The sequence below is a fragment of the Sinohyriopsis cumingii genome, chromosome 15 (genome assembly GCF_028554795.1).
Source record: "Sinohyriopsis cumingii isolate HCF-2022 chromosome 15, ASM2855479v2, whole genome shotgun sequence".
Lineage (NCBI taxonomy): Eukaryota > Metazoa > Mollusca > Bivalvia > Unionida > Unionidae > Sinohyriopsis > Sinohyriopsis cumingii.
This window is the reverse complement of record NC_142975.1, coordinates 55,573,574-55,596,657: the sequence shown is the minus strand read 5'-3', so window position 1 is coordinate 55,596,657 and position 23,084 is coordinate 55,573,574. Positions and strand designations below refer to the sequence as shown.

The window sequence follows — 23,084 nt, the reverse complement described above, 5'->3', positions numbered from 1 at the left end:
TAGACTGATATGCCATAGCATAATGTGCATGCAGATCAGGGTCTGTGTTGTATGTTCTGCTGATTACTTCTCACAAACTGCATAGACCCAGATCTGGGTGTGTGCAGTTTACTGTTGGTCTTGACTTCTAAGTGAATACTAATGGTATGCCATGAAATTTCATGGCTGTAATACTGTATCATTTTGCTAACAAGTTAATCAGTTTGTGTTGATACCTTGTGGCTTTTTTGGTGTTTCATATCTAGCGCATATGTCACGATTTATGGCATAAATCATAAAATTGATCTTTGTGTGGAACTATCAGCAGCATTCATTATTTTCACAGATTCATTGGTTACATCAAAAGATTTATCTTTATTGGACAAAAAATAAAGCGATATAATGGGGTAGGTTTGATTACTTCAATAATGCGCTCTTGCAAATGCAGAAATTTTAGCTAATATGGATGAATTCTCTTATGTTCGTAAACTATTTCATAGAATTGAGTGAAATTAGTCAATTGTGTTGTAGAAGTTTCACTTTTGTTCACTGTTTCATTGAATGGAATAAAAAGATCGAGTCGTATGATTCAATCAGCAAAAGGAAATCAATGCTTCTGTTAATAAAACATGAAAAGACTTGAGAGAGCATAAAGGGTATGGCATTTTTTTTAAACTAAAGAAAACCCCTGATATTTATGGGTAAAATAATTTATAATTCACTATAGAAAGTATTTCCAAGTTTTCTCTCATTTTTCTTTTCTTTTCTCTCCATTTTATGAGTATAGTTTATTTTATGAGTAGAGTCTTTTTTAATGTGCAATCTTTTATGAGTATAGTTTATTTTATTAGTAGTCCATTTTAATGTGTGTACAGTCTATTTTATGAGGGCAGTTTATTTATGGGTAGAGTTTATTTTAATGTGTACAGCCGATTGTAATTAGTTATGGTATGTTTTATGCTTGGCCATGGATTACTGAATTTTTTTAGGAAAAATAATTTTTTATTATTCACTGGATTGAAATACAGTGAATAATATTTCACTGCTTGTCAATAGACTGATAAAGTAATGACAATACATTTTGGAACTGTGTAAAGATGTTTATGTGGGCAATTGGCAAACATGGTTGCCTCACATACAGACCGGTTCAAACCCAATAATGTGCAAATATATGCTGTTTTTAACTTGATTTGGGAAGGAGAATTATGTTCCAACCTTATTTTCTGTGTGAATGTGTATACATAAAACACAGCAGAACATGAAGGGTAATCCACTTTCATAAAGATAATTGATATAGTAAGAAATCTGCTAGGTCACTCCATTATACATATTGCTGGCGAATACATCAGAGCAAAAAATAAAAACAAAATTTGCTTGATTTTATTGAATAACATGATGTCATCTCATAGTTGTAAAACTTTGGCACTTGTGAAAATAATCTTTATTTACCAACTTTATGAAATATATCCACTATTTACACTGAGCAGGGGCACCGAGTGGCCGAGTGGTCTAAAGCGCTCTCTATTATGGATCACTGCCATCTCACTGCTGTCTGCGTGCGTTTGAGTCTAGGATTCGGCCAATGTGGGTATGTGAGAAAGCTTGCCAGTAGCTTCTCGTGGGTTGGTGGTTCTTCCAGAGGTTTTCCCGGGTTCTTCCTCCACCATTAATACTGGCTGCCATGCATAGCCTATCGTGTGCTGAAAAATAGCGTTAAACCCCACCACAACAACAACAACAAATACACTGAGCAAGCAAATTTCCTCTCTGTCCATTCCTTCCAGATTTCATAACATCAGTATTGGCTCTAAATGTTACAGAGAGATCAGTATGCCTTCAGGTCTTGTACATTTGGCAGGTCTGACAAATTTTAATATTGGATGTTTGCATGGTTGTGTGTGTGTGTGTGTATGTGATTTGGATTTTTAATGGAGTTTTAACAATTTTTCAGTCATATTGCTATAATGTCTGCAGTGGGGCAGTTTATAGTTACGTCTAGCTTTGGGGCATCATGCTGCAGACATATTTTACACTTACCTTTGTTTACATTGCTATAAATCCTACCAAAGTTTACACACACACACACACATACATACATTCATATTGCCTGTTTGCATAAAGAAACACAATTTTATATATATATATATATATATATATATATATATATATATATATATATATATATATATGCACACATTTCTATTAGGCAAAAGAGATCGATCAATCAACAGACAGATATTATATATATATATATATATATATATATATATATATATATATATATATATATATATATATATATATATATATATATATATATATATATATATAGTGAACAAATCCTATCAGTATGGTTGCTCTTTCACTTTGGACCAACTGTTTGTTAGCCTGGCTCCAGGAAGGCATTTTGGTAATCCTTGAGCTGAGGGCTTATTTTTCATATTTTTACTTGAAATTCCACTAAATGTTAAATTACACTGGTCAACAGTGAAATCATTACTGACTTGAAAAGGCCCTAATCTGTAGTATTTTGGTGTGCCGAACACGAATATAACCGTGAAAAATTTGAATTGGCTCTCGTTTTGAAGATATTCATATACCTCATTTTCTATGTTTCACTGTGTAAATTTCTCCAGTAGGACTGCAGCAACATCCGGAATAATGATGTAACATTGCATAATACCATCATGCTCACATCATCCACAGTTGATTGCATCATTTTCTGATGCAATGCAATACTAATGCCATGCGGCTGCTGAAGTAAGTTGACGTCAGCAGTGTACTATACATGTGTAGGCCTATTATACTAATGCCAGGCGGCTGCTGAAGCTGACGTAAGCAGTGTACTATATAAAGCCCAATCAGATAGGTTCAGCATTTAAAATATTTTAGACGTTGTGCGAGACAGTTCAAGCTACTGTTACATAAAACTTATTATTTTATCCATTTACGTACAATAAAGAACAGTAATGCCTCGAAAGTGTGTTAATACCGCGGACAATTTTTGCTATATTTGTGGGGAAGTGACATTTGCCAACCAGAAGAAAAGTATCAATTCTCAAGTGAAGAAGGCATATCATCTTTACTTCGGATGCAAGGTTGGTGACCAAGACAAGCCTTGGGCTCCGCATATATGCTGTGCTACATGTACAACACAGCTTTCACAGTGGTTGAATTGCAAAAGGTCATCAATGCCGTTTGCAGTCCCAATGGTGTGGAGAGAGCCAAGCAACCACCTAAATGACTGTTACTTCTGCTTGGTTCCTCCTCTTTCCGGCGGAATAACGAAGCGAAAGAAGTCGAGAATAGTCTACCCAAACATTCCGTCTGCATTGAGACCAGTTCCACATGGTGAGGGACTTCCTATTCCAGAACCTCCAGCAGAATATTCTCTTGATTCATCTGACGAAGACAAAGGTGAGTCGACCTGTTCTTCTCCTGGTCCATCAGCATGCAGTGATCCAGATTTTCACTGTGGTGCATCATCAACCCCACACAGAATAACACAGGAAGAACTAAATGACCTGATTCGTGATTTGGACTTATCAAAGAACAAGGCAGAATTGCTAGGATCAAGACTCCAACAATGGAATCTTCTAGAAGAAGATGTCACAATTACTGCATATCGAAAGCGCCACCAGCAATTGGAGCCTTTCTTCAGAAAGGAAAGTAATCTGATATTCTGTTCCGATATTGAGGGCCTCATGAATGCTTTAAAAATCACTCATGACCCACAAGAATGGAGACTATTTGTGGACTCTTCGAAACTGAGTCTCAAGGCTGTGCTTTTGCACAATGGAAACATTCTTCCATCTATTCCAGTAGCGTATGCTGTCCACATGAAAGAGACATACGATAACTTAAGGCAGCTACTGAATTCCATTGAGTATAACAAGTACAGCTGGCACCTCTGTGGTGATTTGAAGGTAGTTGCCCTTTTAATGGGACTGCAGCAAGGATATACAAAATACATGTGTTTCTTATGCGAGTGGGATAGCCGAGCAAGGGAAATGCACTACATGAGGAAGGAATGGACTCACAGGCAGAATGTAGCCATTGGAGAGAAGAATATCCAACACCCAGCTCTGGTTGAGGCTCAGAAAATCTTGCTACCACCCCTTCACATCAAACTAGGTTTGATGAAGAACTTCGTGAAAGCCATTGACCGGACTTTGCCAGCATTCCGATACCTGCATGAAAAATTCCCTCGACTCAGCGAAGCAAAGATTAAAGAGGGAGTTTTTGTGGGTCCTCAGATTCGAGAGCTTTTCAAAGATGACCGGTTCAACAACTTGCTGGAAGGTGACGCGAAACAAGCATGGAATGCTTTTCGCCTAGTTTCTACAAACTTCCTCGGAAATGTTAGGGCAGAAAACTATAAGGAACTAGTAGAAGACATGTTGATGAAGTATAAGAAACTTGGCTGCAATATGTCTCTAAAGATTCACTTCCTTCATTCCCATTTGGATTTCTTTCCTAGCAACTGTGGTATTGTTAGTGATGAACACGGCGAACGTTTTCATCAAGATATCGCAACAATGGAACAAAGATACCAGGGAAAATGGTCCACTACAATGCTGGCTGACTACTGCTGGACACTCCTCAGAGATGCTCCCGAACAGCTGTACAAGAGACAGGCGAAGAAATCTAAGATGTAGTCAATGACTTGATTTTTTATAGGTAGGCTATTACAGTTGACCTTTTACTATTGGAATGCATTTCGTTATGTAAACATTAATTTCTTGCAGATTAAAAAAAAAACTAGAGCCAATTTTGCAATTTGACTGTCATATTCGTGTTCAGCACATAAAAATTGATAAGAATTGACTAATTTTATTTCAGTAACATGACTTTTGTAAAAATTTGTTGTCCAGTGTTATAAGCTGTTCTCATAATTTAATAATCATTGTTTACATAATATAATTGAGCAAAATTTATTGATCGTTTAAAGCTGTTTTCTTTTTCAGCAGCTTGTATGCACTTTAAAGATGCATACAAGGGCTTAAGCCTCAAATTAAGACTCTGAAACATTAGAGGTTTGCTGTGATTACAGCAAAACTTATAATTGATCAGAAATTAAACCTTTTGTTTATGATCAACTCTCACCTTTGATCTCAAACCATTGCTTCTTTTGGTAGATCGGAGTTTTAGGTAAATTCTGCTGAAAGTTCATTGAAAAGATCTTGTTACCAGTCTGTTTAATTTGACAGTATTTGTTAATGCTGCCGCAGTTTAATTACATTTGAGAAGCCTCTAGGATTTAATACGATTGGTGTACATTTTTGTGCTTTAGAATTTGAATTGACTTGATAATCAGAACCATGGTTGCTTAAATTAAGACTTCTTGACCTAACCCTGCAGCTAAAATCAAGAACTTTGTGCCTGAGAATCTAAGATTATTGCAAATTGCAACCTTCCACTTCTGTTAGCATCCCAAGAAATTTAATTTGATTCCTGGGATATAGTTCAGAGTTCTTTCCTCACATGATTAATGGAATGGTCTTGACAGAAACAAGTCCTAATGGAAATATACATGGTGTTTACCAAACTTTCATTTGTAACTTTTCATTATTAAAGGGGTTTTAAAAAAGAGTCTAAATTTCTGAGAGTGTGATTGGAATCTTGGCTAGCTCCCTGCAGCAAAACTTTGACACTTGCCGCCTCCATGCAAGATCAAAGATACTGTAACAAAGAAAATTGCAACTCCATGTACTTGGCATCCCAAGAAATTTAATCCGATTTTCAGGGAAGCATTCAGAAATTAATAAGTCTTATCAATGAATGAAATGGATTTGACAGAAACAAGAGTTCAAGGAATTCTTGGAAGCTTCTGAAATTTTTTAGGTAACAACTCTGATAAAAAAATAAATATGCATTGACAGAACCTTTTAATGCTTACTTGACCCGCCACTCCAAATCGGCTATAAATATTAAAATGGCAGCCTTAAGCTAGGGTCACTTGACTTAACCAATTGTTATTATTGAGCCACCTGATACAGACACACTGAATAAGTGACTCTCAAAAATCCTTGTCATTCCTTGTACTTTATTTTTCTATCGATCTATTATTATGAATCAAAGGTCTTGAACTAAGAAACAGAATGATTGAAAACCAACAAATTTGATCAAATTCAACAAGTAATTTACTCCCCTATAATTCAAAGTGAAAATTAAAACAAAGAGTATTGTGAATTAAATCCCAAATAGTCCTAAGAGTTCTATTACAAGTTCAAATGTATATAGTTTGAATTGACTTCCAGTGGTGTTACAAATAAATTGCTATATTGAATGTGTTGATGTGCCTGTATTTATGAATGTGCTAATGTGACACTGGTCTGGAATATGGCAGTATATTAAGTCTTTTGATGTATTGCAATAATAAAGTCCAAAATGTTGATGTCTGAGTTCACTATAATTCCAAATTAATGATTTAGTCCAAGAAACATTATTAAGCCCATTGTTATTCCAGTAATAACTTCAGTAAATAAATCCACCCAAATTAAAAACTGAACAAGACAATAATACTGATTCCATCTCAGTTGTTAAAGTAGGAAGTAAGGAATATCATATAAAAAGCTAAGACACAATAATAGAGCCAGGATGTAGGTGAGTCTCCTCAATGAAACATTCAGACTTGTCAACAAGTTCAGGAATTTCCAAGTGAAATACTGATATCCTACATTTAGATGGAAGTGGGGGATATTATGATTATCTCCATTTGTCTGTCCACAACTACTTCTAAAATGGGTTGAAATTCATAAAATTTGGAACATAAGTTGCATTTACATGTAAAAAATAATTTTGACCAAGCTTTGTTCATGCACATCTTGGAAGGGGACACAATGTATACAACATATGTTGGGCTGTGACCCCTGGTAAAGATCTCTTTGTGTGTTTGGGGGGGGGGAGGTAGCTCATAGGCTGGAGACAGTGGGGGAATATACTGTGAGAGTAACTCGTTACCTGTTTCTGTTTGTCTGTCTGTTTGTCTGTCTCTTGCATAGAATCACCTTCATCAAATAAATTCACATTAATTCTACGATTATATTTTGGACATAGCCAAAATGATAAACTGAGAAGGAGTCATAATTCAGTATGTTATTACTGTGGGAGATAAGAGGTTACAATTGTCTCATCTGGTTTGCAATTTCAGTAGCTAAAAGCATGCCCATGGCCAACAGACTTCTCACCTCTTTGAAGCCTGTTATTCAGATGACAGGATAAGACAATTTATGTTACAATGCAAACAGCTATTATTACTATATGGGATAGTAGTAATCCATCATGGAGGATGATGACTTTGAACATGAACTGCTTTTCATATCCTCATTTTTGTATGTCATTATTCATAGTATTCTGGGATTTTTCAGGGAGCTGTTGGTGTTCACACTTTCCACCAAATATTTATGAGGGTCTAGTGAAACTTGAAGGGGGCAATTTAATTAGGAAGAATGAACTGTCTTGATTAGGAACTGAGCTAATTAGTTTCAGTGATTTGTTACAGTAATTTTCATGGGGCATTCACTCTAATCACTTAGGACAACAGCTTATTATCTGGTACCTAATCCTTATGATTGGACAATAGCTGGGGGGGGGATGATCTTAAATTTTTTATTGAAATTTATATCCAGTCAGAAGATGTAATTGTCCTAATTCTTTGTACTTAGAGCATGTGCCATATATACTTGTTTATAAGTTGAATCCTACTGCAAACTGCACAAACCCAGATCGGCCAGCACATAATGCGCTGGCAGATTTGGGTCTGTGCATTTTTGTTAGTTGTAATCTGTAGTAAAGACAACATAGACCTTGATTTGCAGGCACATTATGCAATGGCAGATTTGGGTCTTTGTTATTTGCAGTTTGACTGGACTTATAAGTATGAAAGTTATCATGTTTACTAGGCATTGTTCTGTAATACAAGGTCACAGGCAAATTATTTAATTGAGCATGAACCTTTTGAGTGCTAGGGGTAATTGATCAAACAGTAAGATGTAAAAGGAACAAATTCATACTTAAGGAGAAAGATACCATATGTACTACCACCACCATTTTGTTATCATTATTATCATCATTATTATCATTATTATTATTATTATTATTATTGAAAGCAATACAATGACTTTTCTTCCACTGATGTAGATGATCATCAGATGTCATTGTCTTCATTAGATACAATTTATTTCCATACTCTAAGAATTGAAGTTAATTTAGTAAATATATCATTTTAGTCACAGATTTGGAACTACAGTAATTGCATTTTTAAAAACTTGCATTGTGTAATTTGTGAACAAAACAAAATTCATAATTTTAGTACCAGACTGGCCTTTTTTTAAATTGATAAAATAGACCATAATAAAAAATGGACTTTGCTTATGGCAACCATAGAGCAAGTGCTTAAAATTAAATATGCACATGTTTTAGTCTTATAGACTTTTCTTTCTTCATATCTGCTTAATTTTTGTGTAAAATATGGAAACACACTGCTTATCCCAAGCTCTGCCATGACCTGATGGTTTGTAGGCCCACATCTTGGTTAAGATATAATGGGCATCTTACCCAGTAATTTGTTACAAGAATTAGGGTAGTATGTATGGTCATGTTCTTGGGGTTGATTTGTGTAGTATACTTAAATATACCTCTTAATATTGGTATGTCAGGTATTATTGAAATTGTAATTGATACATTGTTGTTTGGATTAATTACACCTAACAGTATAATAGTAATTATTTAAATGCTGCTTTTCGCTCATTCCCTGTCTGTGATTAGTGGGCACAGACTGCTTATTCAGTTTTACTATTTAACTGGATTGCTGTACTTGATGGTAAGACCAGCAAATCATGTGTACAGCACATGAAATAATGGTAAGACCAGCAAATCATGCTTACATCACACGAATTAATGGTAAGACCAGCAAATCATGCTTACATCACATTAATTAATGGCAAGACCAGCAAATCATGCGTACAGCACATGAATTAATGGTAAGACCAGCAAATCATGCGTACAGCACATGAATTAATGGTAAGACCAGCAAATCATGCTTACATAACATGAATTAATGGTAAGACAGCAAATCATGCTTACATCACATGAATTAATGGTAAGATCTGCAAATCATGCTTACATCACATGAATTAATGGTAAGACCAGCAAATCATGCTTATATCACATGAATTAATGGTAAGACCAGCAAATCATGCTTACAGCACATGAATTAATGGTAAGACAGCAAATCATGCTTATATCACATGAATTAATGGCAAGACCAGCAAATCATGCTTATATCACATGAATTAATGGTAAGACCAGCAAATCATGCTTATATCACATGAATTAATGGTAAGACAGCAAATCATGCTTACATCACATGAATTAATGGTAAGACAGCAAATCATGCTTACATCACATGAATTAATGGTAAGATCTGCAAATCATGCTTACATCACATGAATTAATGGTAAGACCAGCAAATCATGCTTATATCACATGAATTAATGGTAAGACCAGCAAATCATGCTTACATCACATGAATTAATGGTAAGACAGCAAATCATGCTTATATCACATGAATTAATGGCAAGACCAGCAAATCATGCTTATATCACATGAATTAATGGTAAGACCAGCAAATCATGCTTATATCACATGAATTAATGGTAAGACAGCAAATCATGCTTACATCACATGAATTAATGGTAAGACCAGCAAATCATGCTTATATCACATGAATTAATGGTAAGACAGCAAATCATGCTTACATCACATGAATTATTGGTAAGACCAGCAAATCATGCTTATATCACATGAATTAATGGCAAGACCAGCAAATCATGCTTATATCACATCAATGATCTGTCCAAGAGGGAGTTTTTAAAACAATGGAAATTAATGACATGCTGTGTGTAAAGGTGACAGCTGTACAAAGTCAGTACAGTGAGAGGTCACAACATTGAAATGAAAATGGATTTAGGTTTCAAGTCTACTACAGTTTATTGTGTTTGATTTATATAATCATAGGCCTCAGCTGAAATATTAGGTCAGGTTTTTTCCCCAGGTAATTGTTTTCAGCCATTGAGGTGACCTTCATTCTGTTAAATAATATATTTATTGTAACACCTCATGTAGAATGGTTTTATAGTTCAGACAATAATACAGAGACACACACATGTACACACACACACACACACACACACACATATATATATATATATATATATATATATATATATATATATATATATATATATATATATATATATATATATATATATATATATAGATAGATAGATAGATAGATAGATAGACAGGTTTTCTAGTTCATACAACACCACACATAGACTGGTTTTAATTATAGTTCATGAAATATAAAATACAACACCTCACATATACAGGGTTTTATAATTCATGAAATAATTAATGTAACACCACACAGACTGGTTTTCTAGTTCATGAAAAAATATAACACCACACAGACCAGTTTTATAGTTCATAAATTAATATAACAACACATAGACTGGTTTTACAGTTCATAAAATTAATAAAACACCACTTAGACTGGTTTTATACTTCATAAAATAATGAATATAACACCACACATAAACTGGTTTTATAGTTCATAAAGGGGGAACTCTCCAGTTATTATGTACTTTTGAGACAGTGACTATATTGGGTAAAGTTGTTTGCATTTGCAACATGCACATTGGAGAAAAAGTTGGCTTTCTTTTTACGTTGCTTTGTTGTACCATGGCTGGCATTTCTTTTGATATTGTAATATTTTACTGATTCAGATTACTCCTTACAAGCTGCACAGACCAAAGTCTGCTAGTGCATTATGTGATGGCAGATCTGGGTCTGTGCAATTTGCAGTTGGACTCGACTTATAAGCAAGTATATATGGAGCCCAATTAATCCTTTTTTAATATATATGCAAAAAAATTAAACATCAGTAGTACTGACTGCTGTCAGTTTACCAACTCCAAATCTGTGACCTACTTGCCCAACTTTTTTTTAACCATTCCTGGAACAACCACTGAAGATATGATGAAACTTTGGCCAAATATATATCATTACTAGAAGGTGTGTGATGTGTATACAGTATCAATCTATAGTCCTGCCTCCTGCCTCAGGGTCTGGTTACAGTGTGGGAAAATATGAATTTTTGTGACTCTTATCCTTGTATAGAGTATAAAATTTGAAGCACCTAGAAAATTTAATGAAATTTTGCAGAATTATACGTGACTAGAGGGAGTGTCACACCATAGCCATGCTCCATGTCTTGAAGGTGAAGGTCAATTCTAGGAAAAATATAATCGCATGACATGCCCAGTTTATTAATTTTGTGCCACTTGAAAAGATATTCATTGAACTTTGCTCAAGTATGTATCATGACTAGATGGTATGTTGCATGCGATAACCATGCCACCTACCTCAAGATCAAGGTCACAGCAAAGGAAATCTAAGTTTTAGGCTAGTCAGAACTAGACTGTGTATCATACCATGGACACCCTGCCAGCTTCAAGGTTAAGGTCGCAGTAATGACAAATGTAATTATGGGGCTTGTATCCTTGTCTGGAATTAAACTTTTGAACAATGAAGATTATTTAATGAAACTTTATCCGTGAATATATCATGGCCAGACTGCATACCATAGCCATAATGGTATGAATGCAAAAGCTTGCATCCTTGATATAAAATCAAATCAATCAGATGCAAAAAGATCCTGCAGTGTGTCATGTGGTGCAAAATATCTGTTGTTTAATGAAATATGATAGCAAGTTGTGTGAAAGTATGCCATAGCATTCTTTCTAAAAATTTAACATTTTTTTGTGCAAAATATTCTTGTCATTTGCATGCACATCCATCAGCTGTTGATGTAGATTTTGGCCCCCATGTTAGCATGGCTTATGATTCATCCCTAGCAATTTTGCATTTGAAGATGTATATTTGAGAGCCAGACCACTGTACTACATGTGCTCAATATGTTATCATAAGCACAATGTTGCATGCATCTGCAATTATAGGAAAAGCCATTGTGTAGATTTGATGGAGGAATCAAACCTGTCAAAATAAACTAGTTTTCAAGAGCTTTAGAAATTTCACCATTATTGCTGAGAGATACAAATTGTGACAAGCTGTTGGTTTGGACTTGCTCAATTACCTTACTTTGTGTTGTTACTGGTAGTCAGTATATGGTTACAAAGACTTTGGGACACAAGATGCAAACTTTTTATTGTATGCATTCAAGGACATGTGCACAACAGCTAACTTAATCTGGAGTTTTGTCACTGTATTCCATTGATTTTGTCACATTTACTTTTTCATTGTTGTGTATGAGGAGTCATTCATACACTAAAATAATAACTTTAAGGTTTTTCAAAGTTTCCGATGTTGAAAATCTTATATTCTTCCATAGAGGGTGAACATATTTGAAATTATGATCATTTGTCAAAAGAAATTATACATTTTCAAATCAAAATATTTAATGAAAAACAACTGTATAATTGAAACAGGAGAGGCCATTGGAGGGGGCAGTAAAAATGTGTTGACCTTGAGAGAGGCCATTTGGAGGGAGGCAATCAAATGCTGACTTCAGTAAATAAAAAGCCACGTATCAACATTTATCCAAAGTATCCAAAAGCTGATATATGTATCTTTATTGTAATAAAGTAATTGAGTTACTTAATTACCCAAGTCTCAGTTCAATATAATGTTGAGCAACTTCACATGAAAAGTTACATACCATTCAAGTTAGAAACTAACTGCAAACCATGCAGACCTAGATCTGCTGTCACATTGTGTGTGTGTATGCACATAGTTGGTTAGGAGTAATCATTAGAACAGATATTGACCCTGATCTGCCAGGTCATTATTTGCAGTTCGACATGAGTTACAGGAGAGCATATGAGATAGATATAATCAGGCCATGTCCTCATTAAGATGGATAAGAAAAAGAAAAAGATTTGTTGTCATCAGTTGCCCAAGATTTTATTTGAACAGATTACATTTTCCCCCTTGAAAGGTCAATGGAAGTCTACCTTTATTATATGATAAAAAGTGGAGTAGCTGGGCAAGTCATTAAATAAGGCATTATGGGGGTGAACATTTGGAGAAATATGGTTTATGGATTATTTAATTGAGATTTGGAAGATGATCATGTAGATGTGTTGCCATTAACAGAATAAATATGACAGAACACTGCATAGGTTCAATGTAGCTTCTCAGAATTTTGAATAGCTTATGGCTGTGTGCATTATATGGCCCATAAAAGTCACCATAGATAAGAAGTATATCAGGGAAACTCTTTTGGCAATAATGGATGTTGTTACATGGAAGATAATGTTAGGGATGTGAATAATGGCAGTGCAACAAGACTCCAGAGGCCATTAAAAAGATTTCTAATTAAATTGTGCAGCCGAGAAAGTGCTATATACACTATTTGCTGTTAAGAATCTTGGAGTTTGAGATGTCAAAGGTTTTTGAAAAGTGAAGGGCAGGGAAACAATTTTTAAAAACAGAAGGGTTACAGGCAGCAGTGTCTCTCAATATCTGGAATTCTGAGGCTGTTCCCCACCCCCCCGCCCCCATTTAAGTCCATCACCTTATCTCATTAATTGAAAAGACAGATTTTAATATTTTCTTTTAAGGATTGTTTTGGAATTAATAGCCCATATTCACATCCTGCATGTGTTTTGTCTTGAAAATTATTTATTTTTTTGTCTTGAACATTTGCACTGTTGTCAATTGTACGAAAATATGAAAGTCTTTTCATTTTACCATGATGCTTTCTCCTGGTTTAGGTCAGATTGTCTTAAGCACTGTTTTGAAAATGTAGCTTAAATGTTTTTCGTTTTTGTAATGGTGGCCATATTTGATGGCAAATTATCATCATTAGTATTTATAGGCATTTGACAGGTTGGTCAAGTTCTGTTCATTGGTACTTTGGGAAGAGGTGGTTTAAACAATTTCTATTTATATATGTATTAATAGGGACCATCTTTAAAATATCTTGTAAAATGCTTCATAAACAAACATATTAAGGTAGCAGTGTACATAAATGTGTTATCTAGTTTGCAGTACATTTTAAAACATTGAAACAATGGACAAATATGCTTTGTTGCCTTTAAAATGTTGACAAAAATATTTATACATGTATGCAGCACAAAATAGATAAATGGCATGTTGATGCCCTGCCGTAACAATGGCAAGGGCATGAAGTGTTCCCTTTTTCTGTCTATCCATCTGTCGACCCACCTTGGTAATGTTTTTACATTTTGGTAATTTCAAGCACTGTGGTTGGGCATCTGTGTTTCACCAGCACATTTGTAACCAAAGCATTTTATGACATGCTATAGGATTGGCATGAATCTCATACATGCATGTTATTCGACAGGGATATCTGTCATTAGGCAATTAGGCAATTAGATTGAATCGATTTAGAAAATTGTTTGTGAAATGATTCATGAGGGCACATTTTACTTGGCAAAATTAAGACAATATTACAGCCTGCATCATGGTACCTCCATTGTATTCAGTAAACTTTCATTCCCATTTTGCATACATAAGGTTGCTGTAGGTTGATTATGAAGCATTGGACTTTTTTTTTAAATGTTGATTTTAAGTATTTAAAAAATCTGCATGTGACCAAGTTAAAAAATATTATCTAAAATCTATTGGAGATGGTCATATTGCTGTGTTGCCCCGATAAAGCTATTATATTGATGTCCCCCTTCTCCTTTGATGATTTATTGTGGACTAGTCATCAACTTCTTTAACACAAACTTCACAAGTTCTAGTTTCTTTTGAAAACTACTATTTAGGCATTATGGGATTGAGAACTGTAAAGAAAATTTTCTTACTTCTGAAATTTAAAAGCTTTACAACATGCAAAACCTCCAGAACTCCAGAAATGACGTTTTGACAACAGAAGCGCCCCGATAAGCATTGACAGTTGCAAAAAGACATATTAACACACTTTTATTTAAAAGAATTTTACTTTGTTTAAAATTACTTCCAAGAGATGTATGAGATTGACTTCAGTAAATCATGAAAATTAACAAAGTTACGTGGCCATGTGTTTGGAACTAATTTGTGGCTCTTGACTTTCAGACATGATCTTAGAGTTGAATGGCATAGAGATAATATCCAAAATAGGAAAGTGATTAACCAGATAACAGAGTCACTTATTTAGTAACTTTGGTGCAGAGAGAATAACTTGTTGAACTGAAAAATTTTGGGATGCAAAATGTTTTTGTCTTTAGCCTTACTACATGTATTTTTCACATTTCTATTCATGTATACAAAATTATCCATTATTTCAAAATCTTAAAATTTTATTTGTAACTATAGAAAATATTTTTATTTATAATAAAAAAAACCCCAATTTCCAGGTTCTCACTTGTGAAATTGTGTTCTAGATAGGGCTTAAAACGGTTCTTGGTACTAGAGATTTAGTTTAAGCCTGGCATTCATTGGCCAGAATTGTATAGAAATGAAAGCTCTGGGACAATCAATCTTGTGTTTCTGTGGCTTCATCCCATTATGATGTTTATGGAATCCAATTCTATTTAGGTAGATTCTTTTATTTACAGTATATGTAACAGAAGACACTTCTTTAGCTGATGTATTTTTCTTATCTTCCTTAATGGAATTTTGATAAAGAGTCCTAGACAGACAACTTTGGGAATCATGTTTCACAAAAAGACTATATTATCAGGAATCAGAATCACACCAAATCACATCATCCTAATGAAATATTTTCATGGCCTTTAATTTCAATCTATAACTGTCACAGAATTACCACTAATGCTTCTTCAGTAACTTTTGTGATGAATATAGCTTTGTTGAGGAACAAGTGCCAAAATTGCCAGTTCAATTAGATATATGTTTTTATTCAGGACAGTCCAATTGTCTTGAGCAATAGCTTCAATTTTTCAGGAGCCAGTTTATGTTGACTCCGTCAAAATTGATGAATTAACTTTATTTAGAATTGGCCAAGGAAGTGTGGATAGCAGGCAGACAGGCTTATATTGACATATTCAGAGAATTTAGTATGGATCACCATTTTTTGGTTAATAACATCACCATTTTAAAAAATGTGATTGCTGTTGATATGTCTCCAATGTTTCCATCTTCAATCAAATATTGTCAGTTCAGAACATGCTAAATTATTGGTTTAATCAACCTGTTTAAGGCAAACAAAAGTATGTTTCCAGTTGGCCATCCATCGCTGGTTTTCAGTGCTGACCCTAGCGCTTCTTTCCCCCAGGGTAAAATTTTAACAAAAAAATATATTTTCCAACAAAAATTAGCAAAATTGATTTGTGCATTTAATTGAGCCATTTTTGACCAGTACTTAAAGCACTTACTACATTATATATACCAATCATATATATATATATATATATATATATATATATATATATATATATATATATATATATATATATATATATATATATCGGGGGGGGGGCTTTGATAACAGTTAGAATTGCAGATGAAGTGTGAAAAACCTGGCCCATAATTGTTTCAAAGAACCATTAGAATCTGTTGATGGAAATTGAATTAAAAGTATTAGCATATTATAGAGTTAACATTTTAACAATTTTTACTTCATTTTTTTTTCAGTGGTTCGAGTTAAATTTGTACTACAATAAAGAACTAGTGCCAGTTTATTCATCCTGTTATGTCAGTAGCCGAAATGTGGACAATTGGGTACGGACTCCATTTATAAATGTAGGAGATGCCAAAAGACTATATGTAAATATGACATTTTCTATGAGACGATGTACAAGTCATATTGACCCAGGCAGCCTCCAGCAATGCAAGGAAACCTACTCTTTGTATTATTATGAAGCTGAGAGGGACTTTGCTAATGATGAAATGCCAGCATGGGATTCAACATCTTATACTCTTGTGGACAAAATAGCTGCAGATGAAATGTATGAAACATCGGATCAGATTGTTTTTAACAAAGAGGTTCGTGATGTTTCGTTACTACGAGGATTGCAAGGAGTATATTTCGCATTTCAGGATGAAGGGGCTTGTGTTACATTAGTGTCAATTAGTATATATTACCTCACTTGCTCAAACACAACCACCAAATATGCTTTCTTTCCTGAAACACCAACAGCCAGTGGCTATCAGCAGGTAGTGGAGAAAGCAGGAAGATGTGTGGATAATGCTGAACAAGTCACTGTTCCAAAACTGGTGTGTATGGGTGATGGAACCTGGATGGATTTGTCAGGAGACAAGGAGAATTGTGAATGCAGATCTGGCTATGAAGGATTAAGTGGCGAGAGATGTCAGAGTAAGTTTTAAAAAAAACACTTGAAAAGCACTGTACTGTACTTTCTATAATTTTTGATACCCTGTCACTTTTTGGATACACAATTTATAAAAATATCATCTTTTCCACCCCTCTGTTTATTGTACAGAGTACCATTTCTTCATCATTGTCATCATCCTTATTAATCCCATAACCCAAGAGGTTGTTGGGACACCACAGTTGACTTTTACAACTAATTCTCTCCATCTTTCTCTGTTTTCTACTGCCCTTTGGGAATCTCCTAATGCCTGACCACTCCTTATTTTTGTCTTCCCACCTCTTTTTCTGTCTGCCTCCTCTTATTCACCCTTGCACTGTGCCTTGCAAGAATGTTTCTGTCAGTCCAGATGATCTTGAGACATGACCATACCACTTAAGATTGCACTTTTTTACAGTGGTCAAGAGGTCTTCATAGGGTCTGATGGCTCATTGGATCCTGATGTGGACTTCTTTGTTGGTTACATGGTCAATGTATGATATGCCCAAGATCTTGCGGTAGCATCATGTTTCAAAGGTTTGAATTCTTTGTAGATCTGATGTGAGCATTCATTAAATGTGTGCAAAAATGTAGGGACCAAAGACAATGTAAATGAATATTTTTTTCTTATAGTTATTTGTACACCTAAAAAAACATTGATAATAAGTGCATGCGAAATTACAGATATTACTGTATAGTACATCAAAATATTTTAGCAATAATTCATTTTTTTGTTGTCCTATTTTTTGCAATTAGATATGAAGTATGTTTTATTTCACCTGTCTCAAAAGGCTAAATGAATGTATGATATGGCCATGAAGCAACGACAAAATCAATAAAATTGATAAATTGAATTAAGAATACTTACATTCACATATTAGTTGTGTCCAGCTGTAAACAGCAGATACCCTGATTTGCCATTGCATATTGCACTGGCAGATCAGGGTCTGTGTTGTTTGTTCTGCTAATGGCTGTTAACAAACTTCATTATGTCAGAGCAGATTTGTGTCTTTGCAGTTTGCAGTTGGACTCGACTTGTATTTAATATATTCTGTATTTGTCATATATCTATGATACTGTAATTACAGTTATCTAGATGTATTCGTTGTTCCTGTTATTTATTCATTATTGTTGAAGCAATGTTAATGGGCAAGCAAGACATTATTATTTGGTGGCAGTAGTATTATCTTTGTCAACAGTTTATTATTTGGTGGCAGCAGCATTATCTTTGTCAACAGTTTATTATTTGGTGGCAGCAGCATTATCTTTGTCAACAGTTTATTATTTGGTGGCAGCATCATTATCTTTGTCAACAGTTTATTATTTGGTGGCAGCAGCATTATCTTTATCAACAGTTTATTAAGCTTTTACTTAATTTTTTTTATTTGCATATACTTCCTAAACCCCTTGCTTGGATTCTTGTTGTATATGGCATGAATCATTATGAAGCTAAGATGATTCATTCTGTGATGCACTTACTTAACCATTTGAAGCTGGGGTTCAGAAAATTTGCACTAAGGTTTTGGCTACAGATTTTTCATTCCTTTTTTCCCCCCATAACTATATGATGGATTTTGTACGTACTTGGGATGAATTATTATGAAGCTAAGGCAGTTTATTAATGAAATGCTTACTCAGCACTTTGACATGTGGGCAGGGTCACAGTAACAGAAAATTTGCTTTCAGGGTTCTGAAGTTTTTCACATATGTTTTATAAGACCTTGACAGATACATTGATACCGTACTTGAATCGCTACGAAACAAGACATCAATTTTTATATCGATCTTGGGGTCAAGGCACCACTTTCAAAAGAAGCCACAGAAGTTTAATGTTGCTGTGCTGGACAAGACTGCTTCAACATTGGAATTCAAAAATTAAGAGCCATGTTCCTAATCCGAAGGTCAAATAATCAATGAATCAGCATTATGCTTTAAAAAGTTAATTCTTTCCCTATGTTTATGGGGCAAATTTTGGATCTTAGTTCAATCTAGTTTTGGGCATACAAAATTTAAAAATTGTAAAGACAACAGGGTCAGCAAAACTAAATGGTAGACTGGAACAATGCGAGTTATTTGTGGGTTTCAAGGGTACTTTTAACACATTGTTTGCTATAGCAGAGGAAATGGAGCAACGTATTTCCTATGGACACACTGAGGCAGCCAACCCAGGCTTACTTGGGCAGGTATCAAACCTGCGATCTGGATTACAAGTCTATCTACCATCTGACCTTAACTGGAACAATGAGAGCACTGGAAAAGAACTTCACTCTTCGCACAGATCAACCTATTGCAAAGATGTCTGGAATACTAATCACACTTTTCATAATTAATGAAGACTGCCATTTATTTTTAGCAGGATTTTGTTGCCAGAATTTATTTTATTGCTGTCAGAGAAGGATCTGCAATAGGAACACAATTCTGGCATCTCATTTTGTTGGAGAAGGTGCCACTCTTGGTGCTAGCTTTCCACTGAGATACATATGTTCTGTCAACTTGCATTCTCTTCTTTCTTAGGCAAAAGGCTTTTCCATTTAGCAAATTGGAAGGCAGTAAAGAATTAACTCATTTGTGTTTTTTACATTGTTAGTCTCAGTTCTTGATAACTGGCTGTCAGCCCTTAATTGTCTCTGTCAGCAATATAAAAAAAAACAAAGAGAGATTCTTGTTAACAGACTTCTTAAAGTACTACCAGTTAGAAGGATGGAGTGATCTCCAAATTAATTACTCCAAATTAATTACCATGCTTCATAGATTTAGGAAAAATTCCAAAGTGGCTGGAGGCCCTGATGGGAAAATTAGTCCAGATTTCATGGGAAAATTATGCACAACTGATAAATTTAATGTGCGTTAGCAGAATGCTAGATTGGATGATTTTGGTTGCTAATGAGAGATGCATCGAGGTCTCAAGAAAATCATAATGAGATATTTAATATCTTGGTATTTAAACATACAGGGGAGCCCACTAGAACATGTTCTTTTATAAATCTGAATTGAGATATAATATAGTAGCATCATGGTTTCTGTTGGGTTTTTTTGGTACTAAATATCCCATATTCCTGGGAAGTACTCGACCAAGCTGAGGAACATAAAAAGTATTCAGTTTAGTTTCTTGTAACTTAAAGATCATAATTATTGTTTGTATACAAAAATTATTAATTACTTGGGGATGGGTTATGAGGGCTTACCTTAATCCCAGTTGTTATACAATTAATCAGGTAGTAAATTAGTACTATACTTATAAATTGGTATTCCATTTTGCTTATCTCTACCACCCCAACCCTAGTACACGTATATACATGCATCAAAGTTATGATTATTTTTGCTGAACTGGCATATGGTAAATAATTTGCTTGCTTGCAAGTTATAGCCCCTATAAATCCAGAAATTGTGCAAAACCAGTATATGTTAGGATCTGAATTTCAAATCAAATTTTGATCACATTGTGAAGTGATGGATATATGCTCAAAAGACATGAATTTGATTTTTTTGGTCATAGAGCTAAAGAGCATAAGTGATAACCTTTTGTCCATCATCCATTAGTTGTTTGTCATTACTGTTCCTGTTTACATTCTATGAGGATTGCCTCCAGACTTCACAGACACATTTATATCAAAGTTTTGTTGGACTTTGCTGAAAATGGTGTACCTTCAAAAAACTGGCTATGCATCCAGTTTGAAATCTTATGACACCCCCTCAATATAGTCATACATGAAAATGGTGTTGATCTGACCTCAAATATGGCCACTTTGGCTGCCTACTTGAAAATTTTGCTGTTCCTTTTGAATATATGGTCATATGGACATGGGGTTTCAGCAAAATACTATTTCTAATGCATTGTTGTTTCTGAATTAAATTGTGAGAAACTTGTCTTCTAGTATGACCACCATGGCAGCCATCTTGAAAATCTTTTGATTACATCATCTCCTAAATGGAGGCTATTGGGGTAAAAAAGGTTAAGTCCATTGGAATGTGGCCAGTTTACCCCACAGGCTTGTTAAAAAAATAATAAAGGTATTGGTCAATGGATGAAGCGCTATATCGATCCATATCTGTACAGCTGGCATCCCACCCCTATGACAAGCACAATTTGAATGTTAACCTTTCAGAGTAAATAAACATTTTCATAAAGAATGTCAACAAATGTCAGTCTCCCAACTGAAGAGAAATGTACCCAACCACAGTAGTCATCTGAAAAAAATAATGCAAGTGTCAAATGCCCAGTCACAAATACGTTACATCTGGAATTACTAGTACCCTGTTACAAATACATTACATCTGGAATTACTTGTACCCAGTCACAAATACGTTAAATCTGGAATTATGTTAAATCTGGAATTACTAGGGTCGGGAAGACCATTGTACCCAGTCACAAATACATTACATCTGGAATTACTAGTACCCAGTCACAAATACATTAAATCTGGAATTACTAGGGTCCGGAAGACCATTGTACCCAGTCACAAATACATTACGTCTGGAATTACTAGTACCCAGTCTCAAATAAATTACATCTGGAATTACTAGGGTCAGCAAGACCATTGTCTAGATTTAGTACAATATCTTCATACATTTTTATGAACATCCAACAAATGCTACTTTTTCTGCCATATGCAATACAGCATCCATAATAGTAGAATTTACCCACTTTTGCTGGAAAAATCAAACATTCTCATCAAAGTCTAACCTACTCTTAGTCAACTATGTGACATCACACAGGAATTTCCACCAGAGGTCCAGTGTTCAAAAATGATGTGGCTTGTTCTATTATTTGGAAAGACATTTAGAATATAGGACTATTTTTATTTTACATTAGAATCTGGGACTACTTTTTTTAACATGTAACAATTGAAAGATGTAACATCTGAGCCAGAAAAACAAAATTATTTCTTCCTCTTTCTCTCTAAACTATTTTCATTAAAAGGAAAACTGCGATAAAGTCTCAAATGGGTAATGGTTCAATATTTAAATTTATGAAGCTTGTTTAATAATTTCCAGCTTTTGAAATTCTTAGCTCACAGAAGCTGGAAATTATTCAGCTTGTTTCATAAATTCAGCATTAAATCATTACCCATTTGAGATTATTTATTTATTACAAATTATTAAATGGCCAAAACAAATTTTTGTACCCACTGATATATTTTTCAGTCACAGTCTTAAGACATATTGTACTTGTTAGTCATTTTAAATTAAATACAGATGATTTTTTAAAATTATATCTAAGCAAGAAACAAAAGTTTTACTGGTTTGCTGCAAGTTGGCTTGTAAATGACTTGCCAAACTAAGGTAGTATGTCTGTAAATTGACTTAGCACTCACTTTGATTTTAAAATAACCCTGCTGTTTTATGTCTGATTTTGGGGCCACCCTGCCCCTCAAAGAGCCATCAAGTGAGAGATGAAAAGAATTGTGTAGTATCAGATAGCAAACTTTCTCACCAGGTGGGGTCATAGATGATAGGAACAATTGCTGTTACACTGAATTTATTTTCATTGGGTCTTAAATTCCTGGATTGGGAAGGATGCTTATGTTTTCCACAGGAAAGATGATTTGTTCATTGAGTCTTAAATTCCTGCTTTTGGAAAAATGCTGATGTCCAACAGGGGGAAGATCGTTTTTATTGGATCTGCGACTCCTGGTTTGGAACAAGCATATTAATGAAAACTGGTATACACTTACCTGATAAATAAAGAAATCAGAGAAGCAGGTTTTAAGACATTCATTTGTGGCAATTTTTAACTAAAAATTTAAGTCAGCCATAATGTTGTGTATGGTTTGTAAATAAACTACACAAATAACAACTCCT

The 23,084-nt window shown here is 34.5% G+C and overlaps 1 protein-coding gene across 5 annotated transcripts in view; it reads left to right on the top strand.

Moving 5' to 3' along the window:
• LOC149781836 (ephrin type-B receptor 1-B-like) overlaps positions 1-23,084 on the top strand; it is a 196,980-nt gene that overhangs the window by 100,971 nt on the left and 72,925 nt on the right. For all 5 annotated transcript variants that reach the window (XM_089936022.1, XM_089936024.1, XM_089936021.1 and 2 more), the window contains exon 3: positions 16,606-17,287. In XM_089936022.1, the coding sequence (XP_089792148.1) occupies positions 16,606-17,287 (682 nt within the window). The remainder of the gene's footprint in view (positions 1-16,605; positions 17,288-23,084) is intronic.